Source organism: Cervus elaphus, chromosome 9 (assembly GCF_910594005.1).
Source record: "Cervus elaphus chromosome 9, mCerEla1.1, whole genome shotgun sequence".
NCBI lineage: Eukaryota > Metazoa > Chordata > Mammalia > Artiodactyla > Cervidae > Cervus > Cervus elaphus.
This window is the reverse complement of record NC_057823.1, coordinates 10,692,441-10,714,922: the sequence shown is the minus strand read 5'-3', so window position 1 is coordinate 10,714,922 and position 22,482 is coordinate 10,692,441. Positions and strand designations below refer to the sequence as shown.

Here is a 22,482-nt window from a genome sequence, read left to right as displayed (position 1 = left end):
CCACCACCTAAGGCACCGATGGGACACACACCTTGTCCCTTTCTGATCCTGTGGCCAGCGTGTAGCCTCTTCTCCCAGCATCCCCATTCCAGACATGGGTCTAGTGGGTGTCACCATGGCAGACATTGCCGGTCAACACAACTTTCTTTGTAAGGGAACCCAGCCAGACACAGCCTGCCATTTTACCCGCAACTGTGGGCTCCAAGCAGCCCCCCATATTTATTCAGAGTTGGTACATTACACGTTTGGCATTCACCAAGGCAGAGCCCCAGCACAGACAGACGTGCACACAGCCACAAGGAAGGACTCGGGTCCCCATGCTGCAGAGCCAGGATCTCCAAGGGCCTCTGTGTGCCCACCACATGAGGATCAAATTGCATTTGCTACTGGGAGAGAGTGTGCTGACAGAGATGCTGAAAGAATAAGAAAGGGAAGAAAAACCAAGTATTGAGGACTGCCACATGTGGAATGCAGAATAAAACAAAAAAGTTATTAAATATAAGTCTGAGTAGCTTAATTATAGGCTGTCTGAGTATCACTAGAAATGTTGCCTCTTGTATTATCACTCACAAAGAATGTACAGTATGTACAAAACTATCCCCCCTTCAATTTGGAAAAATTATATGACACATGTTTTCACCTGTGGTTTGCAACCCACCTAAGGGAGGTGACCTACTGTCTTATTAGCAGTGGCTCTTTGGGGCAGATTCCCCCATTAACTGGAAGGCGCTTTCAGGCCTTTACCACCCATGGGTCAGCAGTTGGGGTCTTCAAGCATGATGTGGTGGTGCTGTGAAAAGCGTGCATTGACAGTGGGGAAGACAGCTATTCCAATTCTCCCTGCCCATCAGACCACTCCAAAACAGAGAGACTGAAAACAACGGGATTTCTCTCATGATTCTGTGGGTTGACCAAGCTCAGCTGGGAGGTTCTGCTTCATGAGGTGTAGTTTACTTCATCTAGGTTACAGTGACTTGTATGGTGCCAGAGATCTTCCAGAATCTCTTCTCGTAACGTATTCCATGGGGCCAACACAAGTCACTGCCAAACCCTCTCTGGGAGGGAACTACACAGGGCATGGACAACCAGGAGATGTGGTTTATTGAGGCCCCACAGTCTACTACAGTGGCTCAAAATCTATGGTAGGCTCCCCTGGGGAGCATTAAGAGCCACTGATGCTGGGACTTCCCTGGTGGTTCAGTGGTTAAGAATCTGCCTTCAGGTGCAGGAGACGTGGGTTCCATCCCTGGTTGGGGAACTAAGATCCCACATGCTTTGGGGCAGCTAAGCCCAAGCGCCACAACTAGAGAAGTATACACACCCAACAAAGAGCCTAAACACTGTAAGAAAGACCCAGGGCAGCCAGAATCAGAAAACACTCCGGTGCTTTGTGGGTGGGCTTCCATCACAGGTTTTTGAAGCTCCCCGGGTGACCCCAGTGTGCAGCAAAGTTTGAGAGATTCCAGTCTAGCACAATCAGCATGGTCTTCTTTTGAGATGTCACAGAGTTCACACAGTTCATTGACTGCGGCTTCCCTGGGGGCTCAAACAGTAGAGAATCTGCCCGCAGTGCAGGAGACCCAGGTTCAATCCCTGGATCAGGAAGATCCCCTGGAGAAGGTAATAGCAACCAACTCCAGTATTCTTGCCTTGAAAATTCCATGGCCAGAGGAGGCTGGCAGGCTACAGTCCATGCGGTCACAAAGAGTCAGACATAACTGAGCAACTATGGTCCTATACATTCACTGCCAAGGATGAAATTCAGGTGTGATTCAAATTCCTCCACATATGGAGAAAAGTAGGTTACAAGTAATTTATGTGTAGTGTTGGGGGCTTCACTGGTGGCTCAGACAGTAAAGAACACCTGCCGAATGGGGGAGACCTGGGTTCAGTCCCTCGATTGGGAAGATATGGGGAAGGGCATGGCAACCCAATCCAGTATTCTTGCCTGGAATATCCCAGGAACAGAGGGTCCTGGGGGCTACAGTCCATGAGACTGCAGAGTCAGGCACACTGAGCAACTAAGCCCAGCACATGTGCTGTGACAGTACTTTTGGCACCTGGAAGTCTGTTTCCTCAAAAGATTTTGTCCTCCTAGCCCTGCTGACACTGTATTAAACATCTAAAATGCCCAGTTGCCACTGTTCAGTCACCAGTCCTGTCCGACTCTTTGCAACTCCATGGACTGCAGCACACCAGACTTCCCTATCCTTCACTATTTCCTGGAGTTTGCTCAAACTCCTATCCATGGAGTCGATAATGCCATCCAACCATCTCATCTGCCTCCCCCGTCTCCTCCTGCCTTCAACCTTTCCCAACATCAGGGTCTCTTCCAGTGAATTGGCTCTTCACATCAGGTGGTCAAAGTATCAGAGCTTCAGCATCAGTCCTTCTGATGAAAATTCAGGGTTGATTTCCTTTAGGATTGACTGCTTTGATCTCCTTACTGTCCAAGGGACTTTCAAGAGTCTTCCAGCACCGCAGTTCGAAAGCTTCAATTCTTCGGCGCTCAGTCTTCTTTATGGTCCAACTCTCACAGCCATATATGACTACTGGAAAAACCATAGCTTTGACTGTATGGATCTTTGTCAGCCCAGAGCAAGCCTGAAAAGGAAATGCTCCATAATGGGAGTTGTTACCTCTCCTGGGTGGTTTTTCTTTTTGCCTTATGTTTTTGTCATTTCCTCAATTTTTTTTTCAGTGAGATATTTGTAATTAGAAAAGAGACATGTTTTTCTAAAACACTGCAATAAATTAGGCAAGAATGAGGCCAGGTAAAATATGATTTCTTAAGACAGTTGGTGTCAAAAAGGCTCTCTTGTCTGCAATGTGCAAGAATTCTTCCAGCCCAGGATTCACTTGATAATCTTTAAAGATTTGTCGGCAAAATCTTGGCTGTCTGCATACCAGTGCCAAACAGAAATACTGAGACAGTTGTGGAGGAGAAAGAAAGAGTGGCTTTATTACTTTGCCAGGCAAAGGGGGAACACAGTATGCTAGCATCTCAAGAACTGTGTCCCACCCCACCGCCACCGGCCCCCAGTGAGCAGGGAAAGGTTATATAGTCAGGCTGAGTATGTGATAAGGATCAAGGCAGTAACACTCTTGTATTTTTTCTTCTGCAGGGTCCTAGGTGGTTCATCTTCTAATCTTGTTGAGTCTCTGTCTCAGGTGGTTTTGCTGCTGCTTCTTTGATTAGCAACTCTTCTGCCCTTTGGAACTCAGAGAAGGTCAGGGAGGCCAAGAGCTCTGCCTACAAGGAATGGGGGACAAAAGGATCTCCATGCCCTGGAGTCCCACAGGGCCCTGCTCAGCATCAATTCTACTTTTCTTCTCTGTATTTTCTTGTAATTACATCTCTACCCCAAGTATAGTATATATAATCACAGAGTTGCAAAAACTCTCTTTCAAAACCCAAAATGGAGGTAATAGGGAAGATAAAAAGATAAATGAGAGGCAGGCAGCCTGGGTAAATGGTTCTGACACTGCTGGCTGGACTGGGCCCAGGGTACTGTGATGGTTCATTGGGATGAAATGCAGGGATTTTCCAGTGTTCATAAAGCAAAAGAGATATAATTGAATTAGATTAATCAGGAATCACAATCTGCATTACCCACACTAACCGCCAACGATAGTAATCACTTTTTTTTGCCTAGGTTCAGTGGGGTGTAGTGTTCAAGAGATCATTTCATGCAGTAAACTGGCACACTTGTTCATTGACAAGTGTTAACACTGACAGGTGACAGGCACTGTTATAAGACTCGACTTAGGGCCATTAAGAGAGTTTGTCTGACCTCTTTCCAAGAAACCATCTCCTTTGTTGCCATTGTTCAGTTGCTAAGTTATATCCAACTCTTTGCAACCCCATGAACTGCAGCAAACCAGGCTTCCTCGTCCTTCACTCTCTGCCAGTGTTTGCTCAAATTCACGTCCATTGAGTTGGTGATGCCATCCAGCCATCTTACTGCTCCCTATAAACCTACACAGCATTTTAAAAAGCAGAGACATTTCTTTGCCCACAAAGGTCCGAATAGTCAAAGCTTTGGTTTTTCCAGTAGTCATGTATGGATGTGAGAGGTGGACCATAAAGAAGGCTGAGCACCGAAGAACTGATGCTTTTGAATTGTGGTGTTCGAGAAGACTCTTGAGAGTTCCTTGACCTGCAAGGAGATCCAACTAGTCCATCCTAAAGGAAATCAGTCCTGAATATTCATTGGAAGGACTGATGCTGAAACTGAAGGTCCAACACTTTGGCCACCTGATGCGAAGAACTGACTCATTGGGAAAGACCCTGATGCTGGGACAGATTGAGGGCAGGAGGAGAAGGGGACAACAAAGGATGAGATGGTTGGATGGCATCACCGACTCAATGGACCTGAATTTGAGCAGGCTCCGGGAGTTGGTGATGGACAAGGAAGCCTTGCGTTGCTGCAGTCCATGGGGTCGCAGAGAGTCGGACACGACGGGGCGACTAAACTGATAAAGGGTGTCACAATTGGTGACCGTATACTTGTTTCCTAGACTTCCCCACCAGACTGTGAGTTCCGTATGGCTCTAGGTGGGTTCCACCACCAGGATCTCTCATCTAACTTGGCCTGCAGAGTGGGAATTTCCAGCTGCTATGGCTTCGCCCAGCCGGGCACCATACAGTGCCCTGCTTCAGTGGGCCCCGCCCACCGCCTCCAGGCCTCTCCCCGCCCCGCCCCTCTAGGCTTACTTCCGGGATGCTTGAGGGAGGAGCGGGAAATAGGGCACATCGGACAAACTGCGCCTGTGCACAGTGCCCCCTGCGCCGGCGCATTCTTGACCGCTTCGCCTCGGCCGGACATAACGGTCCGCGCGCGGCTCCCCCGACCGGAAGTGGAGACGAGCTGTCGCGGGGTGCGCCCGGCCCGGCTCACCGCCTGGCAGTCCCCGCTGTCGCCGCCGCCCTCGGCCACTGCCGAGGCTTTCCGCAGCCGCCATGTCCGCCAGTGCCGTCTACGTGCTGGACCTGAAGGGCAAGGTACCAAGGGCTCCCAACCCTCCGCGTTGCCAGGCAACCGGCGGGGGCCTCGCCCCGTGGGGACCCACCCTGTTGCTAGGTGACCGTCCAATGGGAGCCACCTTGGTCTTAGGCAAGGAAGCCGTTTGGCCTCACCTGAGGACTCCACCCTTTTGCTAGGTATCCAGGAAGGGGTCTTAGGTCCGCGAGCCCTGCCTTGCTGCTAGGTAACGCGGCGGGCTGCCGCAGTTGCCAGATAACCGACTGCACGACCCTCATCCCCACCCCTGTGAGTTGGGGGTTTTAGGCCTCTGTGAGGCCCGGGGCAACCGAGGCGGTGAAGAGCGCGGGCCGCAGCCGGCTGAGAAGCCAATCCTGGCGCCAAGGGGCTGCGCGACCCTTGACTAGAGGTGGTGAAGCGTGTCGGGGACAGTGTACCTTTGGGCCAGTACCGCCCTCTGGGAGCTTGGCCCGTTCTGTTTATCCAAAGATATTTGTGTTTTAGTCCCTTGAAGCAATTTCTTAATGTTCACTGTGACACTTGAGTTACCAGGGCGAGGTGAGGTGGTTGGCGGGAGTGCTATTTTCTTTTTTTTTTTTTTTTTTTGGTAAATAAGTATATTTGTATCATGTTTTAGATTCCACATATAAATCATATTTGTCTTTCTCTGTTTGACTTACTTGCTGCTGCTAAGTCACTTCAATCGTGTCCGACTCTGTGCGACCCCATAAACGGCAGCCCACCAGGCTCTGCCGTCCCTGGGATTCTCCAGGCAAGAACACTGGAGTGGATTGTCATTTCCTTCTCCAGGGAGTGCTGTTTTCGCAGAGGGAGAGACTGAGGCACAGAGAGGTGATACAAAGTGCCCAGGGTCACGTCGGTCACAGAAAAGTGGCAGGTCTAGGAGCTGAACCCAGAGTCGTTTGTTCATTTAGCTGATATTTGAGGAGCACTTACTAAATGCCAAGCAGGGTGCTAAGCTTCAGGCTGCCTTTGGTGAGAGAAACCAGAGTCCATTCCTGAACCTGGTCCTTCTGGAGCCCACGATCTGGTGAGTGGGAGGGACACTGATCTCAAAAAGCACAAATAAATGTAAATTGCAGTGGTGGAGCAGTGAGGATCTAATAGAGTCAGCCTCCACTGGGGATAAGGAAGCACTGCCCAGGGGGAGTGACACACTGGCTGAAATAGGAAGGAGCAATAGAACCCTAGTGTTCCCAGGGGGCCTTTCCCCGGGGGGTTTCTAGGAAAGCTTTTTATATGAGGGAGCTCGGAGTCTTTCAGAAGTGGCCTGCTGCCTTCCCCCAAGTCTGTCCTGGCTAGAGGGCAAGTGAGTATCTGGTCTCTTGCATTGAGGAGTAACAAGAATAGGACAGTTTGTTGTCGTTTAGTCGATAAGTCATGTCCAACTCTTTTCTGTGACCCCATGGACTGTAGCCCACCAGGCTCCTCTGTCCATGGGATTCTCCAGGGAAGAATACTGGAGTGGCTTGCCATGCCCTCCTCCAGGGGGTCTTCCCAATGCAGGGATTGAACCCATGTCTTCTGCATTGGCAGGCCTGAAAGGCAGATTCTTCACCACTGAGCCACCAGGGCTTCCTATAATAGGACAGGACCGACAACATTTAACCAGCTCCACAGCAGTGAGTGAAGGAAACGTGGGTGCCAGTCCTAGGTGGAGTGGGCAGGAGTGCGCCCAGAAGCAGTAAGGAGTGAAGGGTTGAAATGCCTGCCCCTTGCTGCCTCACTCCCCACCCCCAGTACTTTCCCAAACCTCCCTTAAGTGGGTTGCCTTCCTTGGATGCCACCCAAAGTCAACAACTAGTGAGGCCCTGTGCTGGGCTCCCTTCTGAGGATGGGAGGTTGAGAAGGTTCAGTCCTTGGAGTCAAGGAAAGACACAGGACACCCCAGGGGTAGGAAGGTGCAGTATTCCCTGAGTTTTTGTAGCATGTTTTTTTTTTTCTTATTTATTCAGTTTTAATTGCAGGATAATTGCTTTACAGTGTTATGTTGGTTTCTGCATGTATCAGCATGAATCAGCCGTTGGTATACACATGTTCCCTCTTGAACTTCCCACCCACCTCCAACCCCCCACCCCATGCAGCACCTCAGATCACTCATTTCTGCAGCAAACATTTCATGAGCACCTAGCTTGCAGCATGAGCTCAGAGGCTGAGCTCAATACCTGCCCCTGCTGCTCAGTTGCATGACCTTGGGCGAGCGTGTGAACTCGCTGAGCAGGCACACGAGACAAGCGCAGCACCACCCATGGTCCACAGTGCCCTTGAGGTCTTGTAGCAGAGGCACGTGGAAACTGACAGATTCAAGCAGATGCGTGGATCCCGATGATCAGTTAGCCACCACAGCAAGGTCAAGGCCCTCAGGTAATGCAGTTGCCCAACCTCAGTGTGGGTTGGCAGGAGAAGTGGTTACAAAAGGCTTCCTGGAAGAGAGAGATGCCAGCACTGGGCAGGTGACCAGGCGGCAGTCAGGTCGACGAGGAGGTGTCACAAGAGGCCCACAGGGTGAGGGGCAGCCCGCTGAGGCTGGGTGGCCATGGGTAATGCTGGAGCCAGAGGAGGGACCCAGAGGGCCATGGGTGAACGGCATTCAGATGGGAGAGCAACAGGAGACCACCTTGATCCCAAGAAGGAACAGCTGCCATGAGGAGACTGTAGCCTGGGAGAAGCCTGATTATACGTGTCTTCCAGAAGAGGCTGCCGTGGGTGGGTTTGCCTCCCATCCTCCCTAACCATCCCGCATTTATTATTCCACTCCCCATGGACCTCATGTTTTGAAAGTCTGCCTTCTGCAGAAATTGCATTCAATAAAAAAGGAAGGTAATGGCACATCAAGGAAATTCACAACCACACGTCTACCTGCCAACCAGCACCTCTGATCTCCAAGAAAACCAGCGCGGCCACATTCAGCTGATGGAAAGCCCTCCAGGACACTTCTCTGCCCTTACCTTTCTTCTCTGCAGCTTCTAACACCACTACTGTGCTCCTCCTCAGCAGGCTTCCATCGGCCTCGAGGTTGCTGTGCCTCTGTTTCCCCCGTTTCTCTCACTGCTCCCGCTTCTCTCCTGCCCTCCCCTCGGATGTCAGCTCCTCCTGCTTGGGCCTGGCATGCCTCACTTACTGTTGCTCTACTTGGGGTAGGCTTTGACTCATTCATTCATTCATTCATTCATTCCTATTTTTTGGCCATGCCTCACCACCTGCAGGATCTTAGTTTCACGAGCAGGGATTGAACCTGTGTCCCCTGCAGTGCAAGCACAGTGTCTTAACCACTGGGCTGCCAGGGAAGTCCCAAGGGGCACGCTTTGATTTCTGTCACTGTGCCAATGACCTCTGAATTTGTATCAAAGTCCGGAACACTCATCTGGAGATCTGCGGGCCTTCAGGACACCCTGGAAGTCTCACAGCCATCACAAACTCGGCATTTCCCCAGATGAGCTCCGCACTACCCCCCAGCCCTGCTGTCTCTCTCCATCTCAGGGAGTGACACTGCCAACCACACTGCCCGTTTGAGACCTGGGCATTATCCTGCCCTTGTTTGCCTCACCGCCACACTCACTGCAGAGATGTTTACTGAGTAGCTGTTAAGGGCCAGGATCTGAGGCTGCCCTCACTCTCCTTAAGTGGTGCTCCTAGTACCCACCATGGGTACCTCCCATCCCATGGCTTTAGCTCCCCTGGTCCCTCTGCCTTTATCCCACCTGTATCCTAAGGCCTCAGTTTAAAGGTCACACCCTTGCAGAGTCTCATCTCCCTTGAAGCAAATAGCTCAGTGCGGGGACCCGTTTGTCTTGGTCGCCCTGGTGTCCCCAGGCCCAGCGTAGTGTATGGTAGAGAGCATGAGCAAGTGGGCCTCTGCAGCCCGTGTGATGAAGGTGAGCAAAATATATTGCTCCCTGCTCTTTTCTCAGAATATACTGGGGCCGCAGGGGCTCCATGCCAATTGCATCCCCCAAAGTTGGATAACCTGGAGTAGAAGGTGGCCTTGGGAAGCCCAGGGGAGCAATGTTTATGGAGTGGAAGTGGCTCTGCAGGGAGTGAGAAGTGGGGTTAGAACTCGGGCTCACCTTTGTTGACTGTGTGACCTCAGGCAGGTGGTGCTACCTCTCTGGACATCACTGTTCATCACTTTAAAAATATCGGTCCTACTTCATAGTAGAGGGGATTTCTATGAGACAGCATATACTCCTGGCAAAGAGTATACGAGAGGGTATGTCGTAGTCCCTGGGCCAGGTACCCACAAGCTCACCCACTGGGTGCTGGGTCTCTAAGGGGCCTTCTGAACAGCAGTGAGTGCACAGGGTCCCTTGCCCACAGGCCACAAAAGAGAAACTAGGAAAGGAAGGTTCTTTCTCGGTCACTCACTTGACCACTCTCTCTCTCTGGCTTGCAGCAGTAAGACGATGTATTTTATGAAGCTAAGACTCTGTGGGAAGGAAATGGCAACCCACTCCAGTGTTTTCCCATGGACAGAGGAACCTGGCGGACTACAGTCCGTGAGGGTCACAGAAGAGTCGGACAGGACTTAGCAAGCATACGACAACGAAGGTTCTGAGGCAGGCAGTCCCCGGGCTGGTCGGCGCAGTGGTATCATATTTGCGCATTACCGCGTCCTGCAGCTGGCTGTGCGCAGGGACACACGGGAGCAGCAGCTGCCCTGGGCCGCATCTCCAAATAGAGCCATGCTCACCACGGCGTAGCTTCACACCTCCTTTCCTTTCCTTCAGTGAGTTACGTGTAACAGACTGTGCTTACATAAAGCATATTGTTTGATGAATTCAGTCATTGTATACACCCAGAAAACCATAGGCACACGCTCCGTTACTTCCTAAAGGTTCCCCACACCCATCCATGTCCAGCCTGTCCCCAGGCAGCCACTAATGTATTTTCTGTTACCGTTTCCCAGGGTGTGTTTAAGTGGAATCACAGTTATGGTCTCCATTGTCTGGTTTCTTCCCCTTGACTCAGTGATCCTGAAATTCCCTCCTGCTGTCACCAGTGTCAGTAGTCATTCCTTTTCATAGCTGAGCAGTTTTCTGTAGTGTGGATGGACACAATTTTTGTCTCCACTCACCTGTTGGAGGATGTTGGCATTCTTGCCAACCTGAGTCTACTTAAAATAATGCACTGTGAGCATCCACACATGTGTGTTCAGGTGGATGTCTGGTTTCCTTTCTCTTGGGTAAATACCTAAGAGAGGAATGTCTGGGCTATAAGCTGATTTTAGCTTTCTGAGAACCTGTCAAACTTTACCAAAGTGGTTGTCACATTTTACATTCCCATCAGCAGTGCTGCACATCTGGACCCATGAGAGAGGGATGAGGAGATGGGTTTCTTTTCAGGCCACAGGCAGGATCTGGTAGGTGTGCACACTCAGCAGTGTCCCTTCCTGGCAGAGACAGAAGAGCAGGGTGCATGAACGCAGAAAGGCGTGGAGAGGGTCTGCACTGAGAGCCTGCAGGACGTTGTTTACCCTGGCGTCGCCCACGTGATTCAGTCCTGGACTCCTGCCCCACAGCCCCTCTACGAAGACTCTCACTGGCCCCAGAAGATGTTCACATGGGGAAGTGCTTTCCTTGAGGAATTCCCTGGGGCATGGAGACCGGATGGCCCTTTGATGGACAGGCGTGATTGGGGTTCCTTGGAGGGCAGGAGGCGGGTGGAACTCAAGGTGAAAGCGCCTTCCCTCTCTCCCACCTCCCGCAGGTGCTCATCTGCCGGAACTACCGCGGCGACGTGGACATGTCAGAGGTGGAGCACTTCATGCCCATCCTGATGGAGAAGGAGGAGGAGGGCATGCTGTCGCCCATCCTGGCCCACGGGGGAGTGCGCTTCATGTGGATCAAGCACAACAACCTGTATCGTATCCCTTTGTCGGCGGGTGGGGGCGATGGCTTCTGTGTGGGCTTGTGTGTGCGTGAGTACACACACACACACACACACACACACGTGCAACTGAGAGCCGCTGTCCCCAGGGCTGGCTGGCCCAGGCCAGCGGGGGGCCGCCAGGCACAGCCCTGTCTTCTGGAACCCCCTGCCGCCTAAGGATGACCAGTGTCACAGAGGTCCAAGGAGCCAGGACGGGTTCCTTGGGGAGGGAACATCCCAGAGGAGACCTGCAGGAAGGCCAGGTGTCTGCCACAGGTGGTGGGGGTTGGCAGGCAGGTGGGGTGCGGGGGACAGAAGCCTGGACTGTGAGGGGTGGTGGGATACAGAGAAGGGGAGGGAGTCCTCCCCACTCTGCCCAGATCTCAGAGCCCTCTGCGCTCAGGCCCATGGGGAGGCCTGCCTCAGCCAGTTCCCATCCAGGAGGTCTGACCGGCCATCCCGTGGGTTTGGTCAACCCCTCTAGGTGCGTTCTGGCATCTACACTGCTGCAGGAAGAGCCAGGCTTTGCAGCCCACAGCCCGTGCTCCGGTCGCCATGTGACTGGAGGCAGCTCCTCACCCCCCTGGTCCAGTGAGAGCAGTGATCCTCTCCTCGCAGCACTGTTGGGGTCAGCTGAGCTGTGCATGTGCATCGCGCCCAGCCAGTGTGGGCTCTGTCCCCTTTTCACGGTCATGGAGACACACGGGACCTTGCTAGTGAAGGTGTGGTCCACGGGCTAGAGCACCCCTGGGAGCTTTCTGGGAATGCAGAATCCTGGGTCCATACAGCCTTGCCAGGTCAGAAGCTGCATTAGAGCAGGGCCATCCCTCGTGGGGTATGTGCACGTTGCAGGGTGGAAGGTGTTGGCCCGGGACGCTTATCCACGGCCCTGAGGCCTGGCTCTCTGCAGAGTGCAGCAGGCAGCCCGTGAGCCAGGAAGAGAGTGTCTGAGAAGCTGCCCTGGGTCTGGGCATGGTTGCCTCGCTGTGGGGGTGGGGGAGTAGCCGTGCCGGCTCAGCAGGAGCCGTCAGACCAGTTCCCGGTGGGGCCCTGGTGTTCGATGCGCGGGCAGCCGGCGAGGAGACGAGGGCTCGTCCCCCGGACGCCAGTGCTCCGTGCGTCCTGTCGAGTGGGCGCCTGCTCACTTCCAGCCCAGTTCCATTGTCGGGTGGCAGTTTCCAAGCCCAGCCAAAGGGTTGGAGGTGCCCGTTGCCCCTCCTTAGAAAGCACTGGAACCTATGGTGCTTGTACTAGGGAAGCCAGCACTCCCCGATTGGCCCTGCGTCCATTTCCTGAGGCCCTGTGCTAGGCCGGGATGAGGCTGGAAGTGGGGTGGAGACGGCCCCTTTCTCCCTCCTGGAGCCCACAGCTTGGCATTCGGGTGGCCAGGGTGCAGTGCAGAGGAACTGTTCTCCCCAGATGATCAAGCCCTTAGGGAAAGAGGAACAGGAAGTTCCCAGTACACACTGACCCCAGGAGCTGGGGACACGTCCCCGTGTCCAGAGTGTGTGCCAGTTTACACACATCACCTCAGTGAATCCACTCCCAAGCCCCTATTACATGGTAATTGTTGTTCAGTTGCTAAGCCGTGTCTGGCTCTTTGTGACCCCATGGACTGTTGCCTGCCAAGCTCCTCTGTCCATGGGATTTCCCAGGCAAGAATACTGGAGTGGGTTGCCATTTCCTACTCCAGGCATCTTCCTGACCCAGGGATCGAACCCACAACTCCTCTTGGCAGGCAGGTTCTTTACCACTGAGCCATCTGGAAGCCCATGGGTAAGAAAAAGGAGGCTTCATTCAAAAGGTTTGCTTCAGGGGGAAAGACTCAAAGACAGGCTCGAGCCAGAATTGGCCCTGAGCGTCAGGAAGGTCCTGTAGGTGATGGGCTTTGGAGAAGGGCAGATGGTGCTTCTGGTTTCTGCTCCAGGATGAGGCGCACTGCTCTCCCGGGGCTGCTCACCTTACTGAAGTGCCCGCTACCACACCTCGGGCTTCAGCCCTCCGCTCAGGCGTCATCTCCCCGGGCAGTGCCCCTTACCCGGCAGCTGGGATGGGTTTCCTGTGCCCCTGCTGCCCGTCTGTCAGCTGAGCGCTCCCTGGGAGCCGGGACCGCCCCTGTCTGTGACCACGGTGCCCAGGCCCGGCTCAGGCCGGGAGCTCGGGAGCCCTGAGGGCCGAGTCGGTGACTGGGGCAGCTCCAAAGCATATAGGGCACTGGGGTCCGGGAGGCGGCGCCCCGCTCTGAACGCTCCTTAACTGGCCGCTGTGCAGTGGTCGCCACCTCCAAGAAGAACGCGTGCGTGTCGCTGGTGTTCTCCTTCCTCTATAAGGTGGTGCAGGTGAGTCGGGCCCCAAGGACCACAGAGGGTCTCCTCACCCGGCTCTGCAGCGTGCCTCCCCATCTGGGCCACCCGAGGGCCACAGCGTCTCTGGGGGGGCTGGAACCCCAGGAGGAAGACCCGAGAGGGGGATGCCATGGCCTTATCTGCCCCTCTGCCTGGTGAGGAGGGGGGAAGGAATGGGAGGAGAGGCTCAGGCTAGGAGTGTGCCCCGCTTCCAAAAGGGACAGGTGTGCCCCCAGCTGGCTGTGGAAGGCTGGAGAGTGACCCGCTGAGTCAGGGATTAGGCAGGTGGGTTAACCAGGAGGAGGGTGGAGCCAAGTTCTGCTCAGAATCTCCTTGGCGGGGCTGTAAAGGCACAGTGCCTGAGGCCCCACCTTAGAGAGGGGTGACACATGCCAGGCCCAGCTGCCACGAGACGGGGAGACAGCGGCATGTGCAAAGGCCCTGGGGCAGAAGTGCCTGTGGCGCCCGGCGTTCCCAGGACAGAGTGTGGCTCTGTCAGCAGGGTGGCTGGGCTGGACCTCGGGGTGGGGGCTGCGGCACAGGGCCTAGTGAGGCGTTTAGATTTCATTACAAGTCTGATGAGAGATGGTGGAAGGCTTTAAGCAGGAGACTGGCAAGACCTGATTTAAGATCCTCTCTGCAGCTGAGTGGGAAAAGAACCTAAAGGCAGCAGGGAGGCCAGAGAGGAGGTGGAGGGAGGGGCCTGGTGAAGTGGGGGCTTCATGGGGTTGAAGAGAGTGGACAGTCTGACCCAGCAGGCTTGGGGTGTGCCCAGGAAAGCTTTCATACTCCAGATGGTGCCGTGTGCAGCTCACTCAGCAGTCACCTCCACTACACAGGGCGGCAGGGTGGTGAGAACATGGGGCAGGAGAGGCCCCAAGTGCAGCTGAGGGGTAGCCGGCATCCCCTGGGGATGGCCAATCGGCGCTGTTTGTGATTTCCGAGGAGCAGCCCAGCAGTTGCAGTCCCGGGGTGTAGAGATGGGGAGGCGGGAAGGAGGAAGGTTCTCCTCCCTGCAGTGACTGGCATTGCCTTCCTGCTTCCGTGTTTGTGCTCCTGAAAGGCCTTCTGTTGAGTTCCTCTTCCCCTTGGCTCCCTGGTGCCCCGGCTTTCATCTGTGAATTTTCTGTTGAAGTGGGGCAGGCTTATCTGCAGGCACAACTGTACAGACCGGGGTTCAGGGAGGTCATGAGAGGCTAAAGAGCTGCTTGTCCTGTCCGCAGGGGCCCTTGTCCCTCATCTGAATCACTCCTGACTCAGAGGCAAAGGGTCAGGGTGAAAGAGAAGCTGGGAAGGGGCCCCAGGCCTGGAGGTGTCTGTCAGGGAGAGGAGGAGAGTGGGCCTGCAGGGGCGGGAACTCGGGCTTCTGAGCAGGTCTCAGAGGACCCCTGCACACCCCCAGTGTGGTTCCCGCATCCCAGGCAGCCGCTGCTGTCCTCCTGCCCACGTTCCCTGAGCCCAGCCCCTCGTCCGAGCACTCCTGGGAAGCGGGCAAACACAGCTGGTGGACAGAAGGGCTATGGGCAGGGGCCTCAGGGCACGAAGTGCAAATGAACTTGTGTTCATCCCCTCCTCGTCACTCATCTCACCGATCTGCCTCCCATGGCAACACTGCAGGTATTTTCAGAATACTTCAAGGAGCTGGAGGAGGAGAGCATTCGAGACAACTTCGTCATCATCTACGAGCTGCTGGACGAGCTCATGGACTTCGGCTACCCCCAGACCACAGACAGCAAGATCCTACAGGAGTGAGTGGGTGGGATGGGGCCCGGGGACAGGGGTGAGTGGGGGTCAGGCCAGGGCAACGTCCCTGTGTTGACGTCATGGGCAGGTTTGGAGGTGCAGGAGGCAAATGTGTACTCACGTTGCTGGTCCCCTGCCTATCTCCAGCCCACCAGAAGTTTTCTAAGTTCCTGGGGCAGCTATGGGTCCTTTTCCACTCAGCATCACTGCGTGGCATGAGCACTTTTCCTGTTGCTAGGTCTTCATTTCCATCCACAGACGTGCGCTCAATGCCTTGTTTTTAGGGAGTCACCTGCCACTGCTGTTTTTGTTTTTTTTTTTTTTAATACATGTTTGTTTAGTTTTGACTGCTTTGGGTTTCAGTTAGGACACGCGAGGTCTTCCTTGCAGCCTGCAGGCTTCACTGTAGTTGCGGCACGTGGGCTCCAGAGCGAGTGGGCTCTGTAGTTTGCGGCCCGAGGGCTCTCTAGTAAACACATGGGCTTAGTTGCCCCGTGACTTGTGGAATCTTAGTTCCCTGACCAGGGATCGAACCTGCGTCCCCTACATTGGAAGGCAGATTCTCAACCACTAGACCACCAGAGAAGTCCTACTGCCTTTGTTTTTACTGTCATAAATGAGACTGTGATGAAAAATCTCCCTCCTTTGGAATCCTGTGCACCAAATAATGATTACCATTGATTAAGCACTTCTTGGGAAGCAGGCCTCTTGTGAGCACATTTTTCCATTTCAGTTAGTCAGAGGTGCTGTCTTCCCATTTTACAGGGGAGCAGAGAGACACTCAGAGAAGCTGTGTAACTTCAGCACACCCCACATCTGTTGTTCCCCAAGTAGAAGCAAACGGGCTTCCCAGGTGTCTCAGTAGTAAAGAATCCACCTGCCAATGCAGGAGGTGTGGGTTTGATCCCTGGGTTGGGAAGATCCTCTGGAGGAGGGCATGGCAACCCACTCCAGTGTTCTTGCCTGGGAATGGACCGAGGAGTCTGGTGGGCTGCTGACTTGGGGTCAGGTGGCACATGACTTCCTGACATAACAGCAAGTGGAATCGGGGTCACCAGGTTCCTCTCCCAGGGAGGTCAGTCTCCTCTGCATGCCCAGCAGGGAAGCATTTCATGCCCACTGCTTGTTTTACTCACCAACGCTTTCTTGCTGCCCTGAGACTGAGAACACTCTATTCATTGTAACTGAAAGTTTGTTGGAGTTTTGGAAATGGTGATGTTGTTGTGTTAAATGGCCCCAGGTGAAACCAGAGCCTGCCTCTCCTGGCACCTGCTACAGGGAGGGGCTGTTTTCAAAAATGTCAGTGCCTGAGCCACCTAACTCTGAGCCTGGGCCCACAGGTACATCACTCAGGAAGGCCACAAGCTGGAAACGGGGGCCCCGCGACCCCCGGCCACTGTCACCAATGCAGTGTCCTGGCGCTCCGAGGGCATCAAGTACCGGAAGAATGAGGTGTTCTTGGATGTCATCGAGTCCGTCAATCTCCTGGTAGGCTTCCTTTTCTTTTTTAAAAAATGTTGTCTTCTTTGTGATTGGAAGTAAAAGCAACTTGACTTTTAAAATTAGCAAGGCCCTGAGAAACAGTTTCTGTGTGATAGCAGATCAGTGGGATTATGTTTGGGCTACTCATTGCAACACGAGCCTGTTTTACCTTCATTAGTTTTTGTTCTTATTTAGAACGAATTATGCATATCATTAAAATATACATATATGTATAGGGTTAGAAAGCCAAGGGCTCTAGGACTTCCTGGTGGGCCAGCTGCTGACCCTGTGCTACCACCTCAGGGGGCCTGGGTTCCACCTTGGCTGGGGAACTAGGATCCTGCATGCCTCCAGGCAAAAGTAAAACAATAATTAGAAAGCAAGCAAGCAAGCACAGGGCTCCGTAATCAGAAAGGCCCCATCACAGAAGGATTCATCGTCATCTTTTGGCCCCTCACGCTGTAGGTTCACAGACAGACGTTCTGTGTAAAACTGACGGCGTAAGCTGTAGTTCTCCTGCAGCTGGCTTTTGGAGTTGCTTGGGTTTTGGTTTTTATTGTTTTCTGCATGTTTGTTCCTTTAGTTTTATTTATTAAGTTATTGTTATTTGGTAATTGACCATATTTTCTGTGAATTAGCACATGTACAGATTTGTGTACTCGTGATCATAACCAGGAAGCAGAACAGCTCCATCACCTCCAAATCCTCACTTACGCTGCCTCTCAGTAGTCACACCCTCCCGCCTGTTGCCAACCCCTGGCAGCTGCTGCTGTGGTCTCCATCACAGTAGTTTTGTCTTTTTGAGATTGTTTTATGAGTGGAATCATACAGTGTGTGTTTGAATCTGACTTCTTTCAATATATGGCTTTGAGATTCATCCAAGTTGCTCTGTTTATCAAAAGTTTATGTCTTCTTAGGTTCATTTATTTTATATTCTGAATCACAGTTGATTTATCCATTCACCCATCAAAGGACATCTGGGTTGTTTCCAGTGTTTGGCAATTGTGAAAAGAGTTGCTATGAGCATTTTATGTATAGATTTATGTGTGGACAGAAGTTTCCATCTCTCTAGGGCAAATACCCAGGAGTGGGATTGCTGGGTCATATGGTAAGTGTATGTTTGACTTTCTGAGAAACTGTCAAACTATTTTCCAGTAACATTTGTGCATTTTCACCAGCAGTGGATGAGAGTTCCAGTTGCTCCACATCCTTGATCAGCGTTTTTATTTTTGTCATCCTACTAGGCTTTAATGTACATTTCCCTAATGGCTAATGATGTTGAGCATCTTTCTGTATGCCTCTTTGTCATCCATATGTCTTTGGAGGAGTGTCTTTTCATGTCTCTGATCATTTTTAAGTTGAGTTTGTCTTCTGATTGTTGAGTTTTGAAAATTCTTTGTATTGGATAAAGTCTTTTGTCTTTATCCAGTGTGATGTGTGATTTGCAAATATTTTCTCCTAGTCTGTCACTTTTCATTCTGTGGCATTGTCTTTCACAGAGCAGAAGTTTTTGAGAAAGTGCACATATCAAGTATTTAGGGACTTCCCTGGCAGTCCAGTTGGTTAACACTTCACCTTCCAATGAAGGGGGTACAGGTTTGATCCCGAGTTGGGGATCTAAGATCTCACATACTTTTCAGCCAAAAAACCAAAACAAAATAGAAACAGTATTATAACAAATTCAATAAAGGATTTTAAAATGGTCCACAGAAAAAAAATATTCGGGAAAAAACCTCAAATATCAAAATTTTAAACTGATTATGCTTTTGGTGCCATGTCTGAGAACTCATTGCCAAACCCAAGGTCACATAGATTTTTCTCCTAAATTTTCTTCTAAAAGATTATAGTTTTATATTTAGATCTATGATCAATTTTTAGTTAAATTTTTTGTAAGGTATGAGGCTTATGTCCATTTTTTGCACATTGAACAATTTTTTTCCTTGTTCTAACATCATTTTTTTAAAAAGATTATCCTTTCTCCATTGAATTGCTTTTGCATTTCTGTCAAAAATCAGTTTGCTATATTGTGCAGGTCTATTTGTAGTTTCTGTTCTTTTCCATTGATCTGTATATCTGTTTCTTCACCAGTACCACACAGTCTTGATAACTGTACCTTTACAGTAAGTTTGAAAACCAGATAATGTGATCTTCCTAACAGTCTTCTTTTTCAAAATTGTTTAGTTCTTTAGTTCCTTTTATAGACTTTTAGAATCCGCTTGTCTTGGGATTTTGGTTGGTATTGAGTTAAATAACTCTGTTAAATCAATTTGGAGAGATTTGATATCTTTAGTATATTAAGTCTCACAATCCATGAGAAATATATGTCTCTCTATATATATTTAGATAATATTTTATTTCTTTCATCAACATTTTATAGTTTTTACCATGTACAAATTTTCATGTTAGATTTATACCTAAGTATTTCATTTTTTGGAAGCTATCACAGATTGCTTATTTTTAATTTTATTTGGTAGAATTCACCTGTAAAACCATCTGAGCCTGGAGATTTCTTTTTCAGAATATTTTTCACTGCAGATTTCAATTATATAACAACTATAGGATTGATTAGGTTTTCTATTTCATCTTGAGTGAGTTTTGGTAGTTTGCAGAAATTGGTCTATTTCATCTAAGTCACTGAGTTTATATGCATAGTGTTGTTTATAGTATTCCCTTATTAGCTTTTTAACATGTGCAAGGTCTGTACTGATACCCGCTCTTTCATCTCTGATGTTGGTAATTTATGTTGTCTTTCTTTTCTGTCAGTCTTATGAGTGGTTTATCTGTTTCATTGATCTACACAAAGAATTGGCTTTGATTTCATTGATTTCCTCTATTGTTTTTCTGTTTTCAATTACACTGATTTCTGCTTTTGTCTTCCTTGTGATTTTGGCTCACTTTGCTCTTCTTTTGCTAGTTTTTTAAAGTGGTAACTGAAGATACTAATTTGAAGCCTTTCTTCTTTCTAATACAGACATTTAATGCTATAAATTTCTCTCTAAGCACTGCTTTAGCTGTATTCTACACTGATAACGTTGGGTTTTCATTTTTGTTGAAAATATTTTCACATTTTCCCTGAGCCTTCCATTGACCCATGGATTATTTAATGAAAGTATGTTGTTTAATTTCTAAATGTTTACAGATTTTTCTGTTATCTTGTCATTGACTTTTAATTCTGTTATTGTCTGAGAATATAGTGTATATTACTGTCAGTTCTTTAAAGTTTGTTAAGATTAATGATCCAGAATATGATCTGCCTTGGTGAATGTCCATGTACATTTGAAAAAAATGTACTTTCTGCCCTTTTTGGATAGAGTATTCTGTAAATACCAGTTAAACTTGAACACTTGTCGTGTTCCGTTTTGTTTCTTCACTCTTATCATTTTTTCTTTGTATAGTTTTTTTTTAGTGGTTGCTATAAAATACATACTTTCTTATCATTTACTTAGACTTAATATTTTACAACTTCATTTGAAATTTAGAAACTTTACTACCCCATTGTAGAGTTGTCCTATATAATTATTTCTCTATACTGAAAACCATATTAGTCAGTGTTAAACATTTTTGCTTTCAATTACCAAGCACACTTTAAAGAACTGAGGAGGAAAAGAAGACTCTCTACCATATTTTCCCAGGTATTTACTGTTTCTGTTGCTCTTCCCTCACTTCCAATTTTCTAGGTTTCCTTCTGGTACAGTTTTACTTCTGTCTAAAATGCTTCTTTTAGCAGTTCTTTCAGAACAGGGCAACAGGCTACAAATTCCCTTGGTTTTCCTTCATCTGAGAATGTCTATTTCACCTTCTTTCCAGAAGGATACTGTCACTGGATATCAAATTCTGGGTTGACAGTTCTCCTTTAGTACCTTAAAAATGTTGTACCACTTCCTTCTGGGCTCCATGATTTCTGATGAAAATCCACAGTCACTCACATCAGTATTCCCCTGTGGGTAATAATAATACGTAGTTTCTCTCTGGCCGCTTTTCAGATTTTTTCTTTGTCTTTAGTTTTCAGCAGATAGTTTATGATGTGTCTCGGTTTGCATATTTTTGAGTTCCTGCTATTTGGGTTTTGTTCAGCTTCTTGGATCGGCAGACTTACGCATTTCACCAAACTTGGGATGTTTCCATTCATCATTTCTTCATAGTTTTCAGCAGATAGTTTATAATGTGTCTAGGTATGGATATTTTTGAGTTCCTACTGTTTGGGTTTTGTTCAGCTCCTTGGATCTATAGACTTACATTTCACCACACTTGGGATGTTTTTATTCATCATTTCTCCAAATATGTTTTTACTGTTTCATTCTCGTTTCCTTCTGGACCCAGTAACATAAATGTTAGGCCTTTTATGATTGTCCCCAGGGCCTCTGAGCCTCTGGTCATCCTGCTCCATCTTTCTTTCTATTGTTTAGATGGGATAATTCCTGCTCATTCCGCTCCATCTTTCGTTCTGTTGTTTAGATGGGATAATTCCTGCTCATCCTGCTCCATCTTTCTTTCTGTTGTTCAGGTGGGATAATTCCTGCTCATTCCTCTCCATCTCTCGTTCTGTTGTTCAGGTGGGATAACTCCCGCTCATCCCGCTCCATCTCTCGTTCTGTTGTTTCCATGGGATAACTCCTGCTCATCCCGCTCCATCTCTCGTTCTGTTGTTCAGGTGGGATAATTCCTGCTCATTCCTCTCCATCTCTCGTTCTGTTGTTCAGGTGGGATAACTCCCGCTCATCCCGCTCCATCTCTCGTTCTGTTGTTTCCATGGGATAACTCCTGCTCATCCCACTCCCATCTCTCGTTCTGTTGTTTAGGTGGGATAGTTCCCGCTCATCCCGCTCCATCTCTCGTTCTGTTGTTTAGGTGGGATAATTCCCGCTCATTCCGCTCCATCTCTCGTTCTGTTGTTTAGGTGGGATAATTCCTGCTCGTCCCGCTCCATCTCTCGTTCTGTTGTTTAGGTGGGGTAGTTCCTGTTGATCAGCTTTCAAGTTCACTGACCTTTCCCTACTGTGTTACTTCCGTTCTGCTCTTGAGCCCATCCAGTGAGTTTTTAGTTTGTTACTGTACTTCTCAGATCTAAGATTTCCATTTGATCCTTCTCCTTATAGCCTTATTTCTTTCCTGAGACTTTCTAGTTTGACATTTGTTGTAAGAGTATTTGCGATTTTTCCCATAGCAGTTTAAAGTCTTCATGGAATCCCAACATCCATGTCAGTATTGGTGACATGTGAGCTGAAATTTTCATGGTTCTTTGTATGCTAAGTAATTTTAGGTTATATCTTGGGGTAGGATTCTAGGTCTTATTTAAATTATATAGAAAATGTTGATTTTTTTGGTTTGTTTTAGCTGACAGTTGCCCTGGTTAGGTTCAGGCCACAAGTTTCAACCCCCAGTCTATGAGCCATGAGTATCAGTTCAGTTTTCAAAGGCTTTGTGCCCTTTGCTATTTGCATCTGTTCCAAATATGCAGTGCCCAGCGGTCCGTCCGAGACTGGGAACAGTTTGGTTCTCAAGGCCTTTGGCCGTAGGATCTTGTCTGTGCACACCTGGTTCTAGAGAGGTCTGGAGACATAAACATCTTCCTGAGGTTGCTTTCCCGAACCTTTCACTGTCTGCCGTATACCTGTGCTCTCTGGCTGCCTGGGGCTTCCTTTTTTGGTTCTGTGGCCAAAAACTTGGGGCTCTAGAGCCCCAGTCTTGTGCTGGTCTGCACTTGGGCTGGAATCCTAGGTTTGCCACCCCCCACCCCTGGAAAAGCAGCTCAGCTGCCTGGGCCCCAGACAGCCGTGAAAAACCTGAAGCGGGGAGAAATGGGGGATTTCCATACTCCCTCTGAGCGGCAGGAGTTCCCCTTCTGGCCCTGGAGTCAGAACTAGAGGCTTCTGCAAGCTCTGGCTCCGCCCCACCGCTCACTTCCACTGCCAAGTTTCTGCTGCGCGCTCACATCACGGCGGGTGGGAGACACTGCTCATTTGGCCAGCTCTTCTGGATCCACCTTTTTGATCTCCCAATAGTTGCCCATGTATTCTGCCCAGGTTTTTTGTTGCTGT

The 22,482-nt window shown here is 49.9% G+C and overlaps 1 protein-coding gene across 1 annotated transcript in view; it reads left to right on the top strand.

Moving 5' to 3' along the window:
* Positions 1 to 4,780: 4,780 nt before the first annotated feature.
* Positions 4,781 to 22,482, top strand: part of AP1M1 (adaptor related protein complex 1 subunit mu 1) — a 29,253-nt gene continuing 11,551 nt past the window's right edge. Inside the window, exons 1-5 of the mRNA XM_043911108.1 lie at positions 4,781 to 5,005; positions 10,713 to 10,869; positions 13,146 to 13,213; positions 14,837 to 14,967; positions 16,303 to 16,450. Coding sequence (XP_043767043.1) covers positions 4,964 to 5,005; positions 10,713 to 10,869; positions 13,146 to 13,213; positions 14,837 to 14,967; positions 16,303 to 16,450 — 546 coding nt within the window. The 5' untranslated portion in view covers positions 4,781 to 4,963. The remainder of the gene's footprint in view (positions 5,006 to 10,712; positions 10,870 to 13,145; positions 13,214 to 14,836; positions 14,968 to 16,302; positions 16,451 to 22,482) is intronic.